The 9,797-nt window shown below is 36.3% G+C and overlaps 2 protein-coding genes across 2 annotated transcripts in view; both read left to right on the forward strand.

The window, feature by feature from the left end:
- LOC107708828 (solute carrier family 25 member 33-like) overlaps window positions 1–8,088 on the forward strand; it is a 9,589-nt gene extending 1,501 nt beyond the window's left edge. Inside the window, exons 2-7 of the mRNA XM_016513161.1 lie at window positions 1,753–1,926; window positions 3,274–3,351; window positions 4,225–4,325; window positions 4,452–4,518; window positions 5,106–5,386; window positions 7,178–8,088. Coding sequence (XP_016368647.1) covers window positions 1,753–1,926; window positions 3,274–3,351; window positions 4,225–4,325; window positions 4,452–4,518; window positions 5,106–5,386; window positions 7,178–7,380 — 904 coding nt within the window. The 3' untranslated portion in view covers window positions 7,381–8,088. The remainder of the gene's footprint in view (window positions 1–1,752; window positions 1,927–3,273; window positions 3,352–4,224; window positions 4,326–4,451; window positions 4,519–5,105; window positions 5,387–7,177) is intronic.
- An 886-nt stretch (window positions 8,089–8,974) lies between these two features.
- Window positions 8,975–9,797, forward strand: part of tmem201 (transmembrane protein 201) — a 16,888-nt gene continuing 16,065 nt past the window's right edge. Inside the window, exon 1 of the mRNA XM_016513162.1 lies at window positions 8,975–9,185. Coding sequence (XP_016368648.1) covers window positions 9,075–9,185 — 111 coding nt within the window. The 5' untranslated portion in view covers window positions 8,975–9,074. The remainder of the gene's footprint in view (window positions 9,186–9,797) is intronic.

The following is a 9,797-nucleotide window of genomic DNA, read 5'->3' on the forward strand; positions in this document are numbered from 1 at the left end:
TATATACATACATACATACACTTGAAGGCAGACATCACATACATACACTTGAAGGCAGAAATGATGTCCTCAAATGAGGTCAGAAAAAACTGTAATGTAATTGTAATTTTCCTGCTGTTTTCATATGGTGAAAACTTGATAGGCATAGAAGGATGTTACCACATCAGGTTTTGCATGTTGCCAGTTATTTCTCAGTTATATAACTGAAGTTATAAGTTAATAATTTCAGGTTTTGAGCTCAATTAAACATTAGTTAGATTCAGGTGACTTGTTGTGAAGGGCACAGACATCTGCATGTTTGTTTTATTCAAACATGGGCATTATATAATCATGCCCCAAGCTTTGTTTGTGTTACAAAACGGTCTAAACATTACCATTGGTGCTCTGCGAGCTAGATGAGAAGGCAAGCTGTGTGAAGTAAGTCAAGAGGAGACTTGCATCAGTGTTGGGCTTAAGGCTTTTGTCGAGGATGTCTGCCCTTGTAACTGAATGTGCTTCTCAGACAGATTTGTGATTAATCTGTCCTTTATTTCCTGTCCTGAGGTCAGAGGCATTGTGTTCTTCACATGTCTTATACTTCTCTAACACAACCCGTGACCTGTGTCAACATATTTTGACTTCTGTGAAACATGATCTGTGATTTGAGATCTCGCAATTTATTTGCCTCTAGTCTCACTAGAAATAAACATGACAGGTGATTAAGTGTAATTGCTATGTACTTTGGTTATAAAAATGTCTTGCAGGTTGGACTGGATTCTTCCTACTTCATTAGTTAGCTTTGTTGTTTTCATTTGTTTACATGGTCATGTCCTTCATCTCCGTTTTCTGATTTGATTTAGAGCCAATTAGGTTAAACCAGTGTAGGACTCTAATCCTTTTATTTTGTAACGTGAATCACGATCAATGTCACCTACGTCACATTGTGTCATTTTGATGAACTTCAGTTTGTTTTCCTTGACCTCACTCTCATACTCTTGACTCTTAAAACTGCCAGGAAGGTTGTCCACAAGCGTTGCTGACACACACACATATACTTGTGTCTAAAGTTTAGTTTGAACTGGATTTTAATGATACCTCAAACAGCAAATGTTGTAATGGCAACCTTTATCAAATTTTGTACTCACAAGCTTATGTCTGTTTATTTAATCTAGAGGTCCTCAGCGTTTTTTGGACACAGCCCAATTTTTAGGTTGCAAAATTCTTTTGAATTTATATTATTTAAACTTTTTTTTTATTATTAGTTATATACAATATTTCTTCCGCATATTTATTTTAGTTATTTTAGATATGTTATAGATATTGATACTCTATCATTCAATAGTTTGGGGTTGGTAAGACTTATTTATTTTTTAAAAGTCTCATGCTCACCAAGATTGCATTTATTTGATCAAAAGTACAGTAAAAACAACTGAAATATTGTGAAATATTATTATAATTTAAAATAGCTGTTTTCTATTTCAATATATTTCAAAATGTAATTTATTCCTGTGATGGCAAGGCAACATTTTTAGCAGTCATTACTTGAGTCTCCAGTGTCACATGATCCTTCAGAAATGATTCTCAAATGCTGATTTGGTGCTAAAGAAACATTTCTTTTTATCAATGTTGAAACCATTGTGCTACTTAATTTTTTTTTTGTCATGATTCTTTGATGAATAGAAAGTTCAGAAGAACAGCATTTATGCAAAATAATCTTTCCTGTTACATATGACGAATTTAGTTGCTTAATAAAAGTATTTATTTTCTCCACAGATGTGGTGGAACCGTAGGTGCCATCATGACCTGCCCCCTGGAGGTGTTAAAAACCAGACTACAGTCATCTGGCCTCACCCTCAGACCCGTTTTCCAGGTCCAGCTGGGCACATTCAATGGTGCTGGCGTCATTAGACCGGGACCCGTCACCCCTGGCTTGCTACAGGTGTTACGGTAAGCAAGGAAGTACAAACAATATGACACAGTCATCCACCCTGAATGTAGATCCAGAACCTCTGTGGGGCGGCACTGCTTGACTTCTGAAGTCTTTTATGTGGATGCATTTAGCAACTGGATTTGATCTTTTAAATGAAAGCAGATTAAAGCAGCTCTTATCCTGCTGTTAGCTGCTGCAGTTGATGATGATAAGGGGCGGGGTTTGTCTTATGTAAAGGCAAAAGAGATTACAAGTGCTCTCTGTCAATGTCTATTATGGGTAATTGGGCATGGCATTGCTCTCAGGAACCGGCACTGTCACATGATGCCTTCTTGCTGTGCTCGGGTTACTAGCCGCAAACACAAGGTGTCCCTGACGAAGCGTCTCTGAGGGAGTGTACGGGTCTACGTGACTTCCAAAACTTCAAGAGAGACATTTCAATTTAGTCGAACTGTTTAATATCTATCTTGGAAAGGACACCATGTTTAGCCTTTATTCTTCATGAGGAAGCATTTACCTTGTGACTCATTTTTTAATAGTTTCTAGTTTATTATGCTCTATCTCTATTATGCTATTATGCACATTATTACAACACCTCTCTCCCCAGTTTGGCATGAACGGCTCGAATAGTTCCTGTATCAAATGAAGGCCCGCCTTCTGAAATACGAAATGTGCTGTGATTGGTTAGCTGGGCCAGTGTGTGTTGTGATTGGCACTAGGCTTGCTGCGATAGACGGTGCTGACGGTGATACCGCCGCAACATCGGTTACGTCACTTGCCCACCGCGTCACCGACCTTGACGCCTAACTGCCGCTAATTCGAAAGTAAAATGCGCACGGTGCTTTTAAGCTATAAAATGTGTTGTAGTCCAAATGAGTCGTTCGTTGTAGTTTTTGAAAAGTGTTAAATAAAATATCTCCTTTTGAAGTGAACTTTGAGCTTTGTAACTTTGCAGCAGATCTTTTTTATGCTCAAACAGCAACATTACAGACTAACTAAAGTTGAAAAAGCATAATAGGACCCCTTTAAGGAAAAAGTGTTGAAGTAGATGTTTGAATGGAAGTGATATGTGATGTATTATCAACCTGTAATGACAAAAAGAACTTCTGGAAAGTCACTTTGTGAGAAGCATGATTCATTGGTCAACATTCAGTATTTATCTGATAAAGAGGGGTTGTTTCATATGGGTGGCTTATAAAGAAATGAATACAGGTATGTGTAAAGGTGTCACTAGTTGTGCAGCATAATTGCAGTGTTCAAAACAAGCTGTGTAGGTGGATTATAAACTGGTCTCGTGCAGTCTGACTGAAATGCCACACAGTAGTGTTACATCTGTCTAAATCTCATCTCTCTGTCCTCATCAGGTCAATTCTAGAGAAAGAGGGACCAAAATCTCTATTCAGAGGATTGGGCCCAAATCTTGTTGGTGTTGCACCCTCAAGGTAATGGTTCAATTGGTTTTTGTCCAAATCAAGGTTAGATTATAAATTACCCACTCTACAATTTGTTATGCATGCATATATAATATATACATGCATGTATACTTTAACAAAAAAAAAAAGTATATTAAAAAATATATTTAATTTTTTTTCTATCTAACAATAACAGTGCCTTTCCTTGTAGCATGAATTTTGAATTTAGGAAAACAGAAGTTGGTGAAGGAGTTGTCACTTTTTTCCGTATGCATATTCACAACAATAATACTGTAATATACAATAATAAAACTGCAATGTAATTGTATACTAAATTTCTCCATAACAATACCTGTACCTTTCCTTCTGACTTTTGTTTGAATTAGGAAAAATAGTTGATGTTTAGATAAGGTAAAAAAAAAAAAAGACAAAATTCTTATAAATATAGAAATAAGAAGTATTGTTAATTTATTTCTTATTGAGAATTTTTTTCCCTCAGGAACAATAGCCATACATTTCTCATGCTAGCTTGCTAAATTACATTCAAATTAAAATGACTTATAAGCAAGCTAGAATTTTTTTCTTCACTCCTCTAGGATGTACTTATTCTGTGAAAATGCAGTCATTGTTTCCCACAGTCATCATGGCATTAGATCTGGGTGCTTATTCAGCTCTTTGTGCAGTTTGTTCCAGACATTCAGCACAGAGAACGGACTGCACTGTCAGGGACTCTCACTGCAAGCTGTTTGGCTTGATAAAACATTGGCAGCCTTTCAGTGCGAACAGCCCTTTTTCATATTAAAATGAACTCTGCACCGTCATGCGTGGAGAGAGGAAGCAGGGGGTGTCGAGTTCAACAGAGTAAAGGCACTGATATTCTGTTCTCCTTCTGTTCTTCTTCAGGGCGATCTATTTTGCAGCTTATTCAAAGTCAAAAGAGACTTTCAATGGCATCTTTGTCCCAAACAGTGGAATTGTCCACATGTCCTCGGCTGGCTTTGCAGGTGATGCCTTAAGGTTTTTAAAAGAACATTTATGCAACATTGCAAATAACATTTCTCAGAACTGTTTGATGCTTTCAAAGAAAGTGGGTGTTTGAATCGCTAATTGCATTGTTTTTTTTTTTACAGCATTCGTCACAAACTCCCTGATGAATCCCATCTGGATGGTCAAAACAAGAATGCAGCTTGAGAGGAAGTATGTTAATGCTGTAGACTTTCACCCTGTTTTACTCTCAATAGGGAACTTGCATGAGGGCATGACACATCTGTATCAGACCCTTGAGTTGTGGCCCTTTTGCGTGTGAGGGTAACACATCCCCAGATACCGTGAGGGGAATGAGTTTTCTTGTGGGTGGGTGTACAAACTATTAGCACTGTCTCTGTTACGCAAATGTCATGATGATTAGCATGTGATCCAGTCTGCTGCAGTGCAAATATCCACCTTGACGCAGCCGTCGGGGCTTAGCAGGCATGTTCTATATTTGCGCTATCAAAAGCGCCAGCAGTAAACTGCTAGGGTCAGATGAGAGAAGTATGTCAGATGGTACAGTCTGAAAATAGTCTGGCATTTAATTCTCCCTCCCACTCTACACGCAAACCACATTGTGCAATGCAAATTAAAGTTGCAAGTGAACCTTTCAAAGTCTTTGACCTTGATTTTAGTATTCAGTACCTAAACTAGGTTTTGAAAGCAGAACTGTTACCTCCGAGTTAATGGTGTTTAATTCTACATTCTTGAAATTTCTTCCTGATCACCTGACCGACTGTCTCTTTGTCCTCCAGGGCACGTGGGGAGAAGAAAATGAATGCGTTACAATGCGCGCGGTATGTGTATAAGACAGAAGGTATGCGAGGTTTTTACCGGGGCCTGACGGCGTCATACGCTGGCATTTCAGAGACCATGATCTGCTTCCTTATTTACGAGACGCTGAAGAAGTACCTAGTGCGGAGTCGATTCACCACGCCTGACACCGACACAGAAAAAGGCGCTTCAGATTTTCTGGGCCTCATGGTTGCTGCTGCATTTGCCAAGGGTTGCGCCTCCTGCATAGCTTATCCACATGGTAGGTTGTTATTACCTGTCAGTCAGTGTAAAGTCTAAAGATAAACATAGATTGCTTCCTCTTTAGCACTAAGACCTGCACTTTTATGACAGGACCTGGAGTGCATGAGAAATACAGTAAAATAACATTTTTATAGTTAAAAAAACAAGTTATTACAACAACATGCAGTTATTCATAATGGGATGAACTGCTAAAAACATTTGCAAAGTTCTTTTGAACTTGTTAATCAAAAAAATAAAAATCAGTTTTCACAAAATATTAAGAAGCACTTTTTTCAATATTGATAAGAAATCTTAATAAAGCATAAAACAAGCATAATAAATAAGCATAGTACAATGATTTCTGAATGTTCGTGTGACACTGAAGACTAGAGTGATGGCAAATTCAGCTTTGTCATTACAGGAATTTACAGGAATAAATTACATTTTAAAATATATTACATTAGAAAACAGTTATTTCAAATTGCAATAATATTTCACTATTTTAATAATATTGATGTATATTTTTTTTGATCAAATAAATGCAGCTGTGGTGAGCATAAGAGACTTCTTTCAAAAACATTTTAAAAATCTTACCGTCACAAAAATATTTAAATGGTATCAATCAATCTTTCTTTATTACAGACACGAGGTCCAAATAAAAAAAAAAACAAAAAAACAGGACAATAGGACAACATATACAACCCACAGCATCTACCCCACACAATAAAAAGTTACAAAATACAACAATACCAATGTCTCCACAGCTTTGACTGATACCGTGTAGTACTAACCCTTATATTTGATAGACCCACAATAATCTCATTTTTTTGAAGCATTTAGCCGGCAGATAAATCTATACATAAGATTTCGTAACAGTGCTTTAAAAGTGATTACTCTTGCACTCACAAACATTTCACTTGCACTATGCCATCTAGGTCTCTTTAATAAAATTCTCATTGCATCATTATAAGCTACTTGCAGCTTCTGTAAACTAGATGTTCTATAGTTGAACCACAGATGAGCAGTATAAAGTGTTGTACAATATGCTTTAAAAAGTGACACCTTCACCTCATCTGAACAGAAACTAAACTTGCGTAAAAGTATATTCGCCTGCATATACATCATACAGCGTTGCCTTTCAATATCCTCATCGTCTGTCATGCGTTCAGTGATGAAATGTCCAAGGTATTTTACTTTAGCACACACAGTGAGACTCTTATTAGACAACTTGAAAACTGGAAATTTTATACTTTTATCCTCCTTAGTTCTGCAAATCATAACCACACTCTTATCAGGATTATATAAAATATCATGTTCAAGACCATAATCAGAACACATAGTTAAAAGCTGTTGAAGACCAGCACTGCTAGGACTAAACACCACAAGATCATCTGCATACATAATATGATTCACTAGAATATTCCCAATCATACACCCAGTTTTACAAGCATTCAAACATTCAGATAGATCATCCATGTAAAGATTCAACAGAATTGGGGACAAAATCCCTCCTTGTCTCACGCCATTACAGGTAGTGTATAAATATATACATTTAAAGAAAAGACCAAAAAACATTTAAAACCTTAAAAAAAATTTACATGTAGATATTTAAACACTACCATTCGAAAGTTGGGGTGTCAGTAAGATTTTTAAAAATCATGCTTTTTTTCAGCATGGATGCATAAATTTGTTCGAACGAGACAAAAAAAAAAAAAAAAAAAATTTTAAAAAAGTTTTATTTTAAAATATTAATAAATAATCTACATCTTCTCATTTTTAATGACCAAACCTTTCTTGGTGTGTTTTCCAGAGGTAATTCGGACAAGACTAAGAGAAGAGGGAAGCAAATACAAGTACTTCTTTCAGACGGCGCGCCTTGTGGCGGTGGAAGAGGGATACGCAGCTTTTTACCGAGGACTCATTCCACAGCTCATCAGACAGATCCCCAACACAGCCATAGTGCTGTCCACCTATGAGCTCATTGTGCATCTGCTGGGTGAACCCTCCAAATGAAGCTGAACACTACAAGCACAAAGATACTTTTGACCAGTGGACAGAAAAGAATCCATTGTGAACAGGGATGTTTATTTGAATTACCCAAAGACTTTAAAGAGCTTTTTTATTTTGCGTTGACTGCATATGTTATCAGAACTGTTTTGCGTGTTTGTGTTATGTAAATGGCGCATATTGCATAGCTACTCCAAGATGTTTGTGTATACTGTATCAGTGTACAGCAAAAAGTCATCGGAATATACAAATAGTGCTTTTAAGTTAACTAAATTATTCTTATTATAAGTAGCAGCGTTTTGTTTTTTGTCTGTGGAATTCTTTGGATCTATGATATGGTGCGTGTCCAAGAGTTTTGGAGTTAATCCGGGTTTTATTATGAAGTTCTTGGAAGGAATGCAAATGATACTGTAATGGGGGCGTAGGATAGCTTGTTAGGAGCCGATAAGATCACGTTGCAATATTTTGTAACACTTTCCTGCTTCATGACGGCTAGTAGCACTGGAATCTGACCAATCAATTCCATTCACCTCTTTGCTAGAAACCTATCATCTGTTTACTGTATGTTAAGTTGTTCATCTTTTACAGAAAATGAGGGCCTTGATGCATATGCTGCTGTTGGTTTAATAAAATAAATTATGGAAGTAATTTTTTTTGTTGTTGGAAATGCACAGATAAAATGAGCCACATTAATAAATATACCTTTTTAAGTCTGTTTGGATGAATTTATGATTGTTAGCAAGACTTTGAAAACAAAGGTAGGAGTCAATAATCCCAGGATCCCAGCTGTTTACGTGAAGGTTCCAAAACATGAACAAAGAACATGATCTTTGAGCCTTCTAGATGATGTATTATCTCTTGTGCCACAATGCTGTACAAAGTGAGAGGCATGTAAGAATCAGTTGTTATGTTGAAGATAATGATTAAGTAATGTCAACATACCTGCTTTTAAGCATGTTATCTTATGTTAATTACGATTCAACTTGTGATTACTGATAATATTTTGTAAACAAACTTTAAGGTGACTGAAAGATGAGAATCCACTGTTCAGGGAAAAAAATGTTTATTTTACATTTTTAAGTGTTTAATATGTTGTAATGTCTTAGTAAAGCTTGTGAATGGCTGTTACATACGTTGCCTCAAGAGGGCAGGTGTATACCATATAAATCTGCTTCAGTTCACTTTCTTGAACAGGCAAAATGTTATTTATGGAAGGCACCGCGTGTAGCAGCAATTACAGCAAAGTACTTTCTGCAAATTTCAGAGTAAACCGAGATAGAACACAGATAAAGCTAATGATTTAATGTTAAAAAAGATGAATGAAAAATGCAAAATGTACAAATAATAAAAAAAAGTGCAAAAATTAATTACTGTGAAACAGGTATGGAGTGTACAAAAATATTTTTAATTTAAGAACGAATAACATATCTGTTATTACATTGTTTAATTATAAATTTATATTTTACATTTTAATGTTTTATATTTTACTGTTTGAGGTATATAATTAACAAATAATTATTTTACATTATTATTATTATTTTCCGTTTAGAAGTGCAACTTTTATTTTGACAGCCCTTGATATCGCTCTCATGACCTGGATATGGCCATGTTGTAGATTGATGCGCGCTTCTGTTGCCGCATGCACTACTCCAGCGTGTGGTTTCTTGTGAATAACACTACAGTCAATATCCCGTTTTGCAATGGAGGCGTTTAACCAGATATTACTACAGTACCCGCCATTTGTAGTTGGAGGTGTCGGAGCAACGGCGATCGCTGCAGGAGGAGCGCTTATCTACAGAATTGCAACCAGGTATTGTGTCCCTGCCCATAAGATGTCGCTGGGCCTCGTATAACAGACATGAAAGTTGAGCTAGGGCTACGGGAAAACACTGCCCTTTTTCACGGTTTCCTATATAATGAACATAAATTGGCAGTAGTATTTTCAACAGTTCGTCCGTGAAAAATGCTTGCGCGCGCGCGGAGCTATTGAACTGCGCGCGCTAACGTTATACAAACAAGCGCGCGAGATTTCGTAAAATGGCTTAGGCATGTCTGTCTCTGGTACTTAAAACATACCAAAATTCACAGTTATATTAGTATTTTTCACCAAAAATAACAGAAGTATTACAGTTATTGTTATTTCTGTAAATCAATGATTAATGTACTAATTCCTTCAGTGTTTTCATTCATTTTTATTTCTTTTATTTTGTTGATAGCAGTGGTGGTTTAGCTAATGACACCTATCAGTCATTCTTGAGACATGGGACAAAACAGGTCCAGCAAGGGTAACTGCTATTAGGTTTAAAAAATATTTTCAATTTTAAATGTTATGAGGGATTAATAATAGAATGTATTTAACACAATTATCACCTTCAATTTAATTTTCTCATTATTATACCAAATCTGTGTTTCTTAATGTCCTC

This window comes from Sinocyclocheilus rhinocerous, unplaced genomic scaffold (assembly GCF_001515625.1).
Source record: "Sinocyclocheilus rhinocerous isolate Xijiao unplaced genomic scaffold, SAMN03320098_v1.1 scaffold1406, whole genome shotgun sequence".
Lineage (NCBI taxonomy): Eukaryota > Metazoa > Chordata > Actinopteri > Cypriniformes > Cyprinidae > Sinocyclocheilus > Sinocyclocheilus rhinocerous.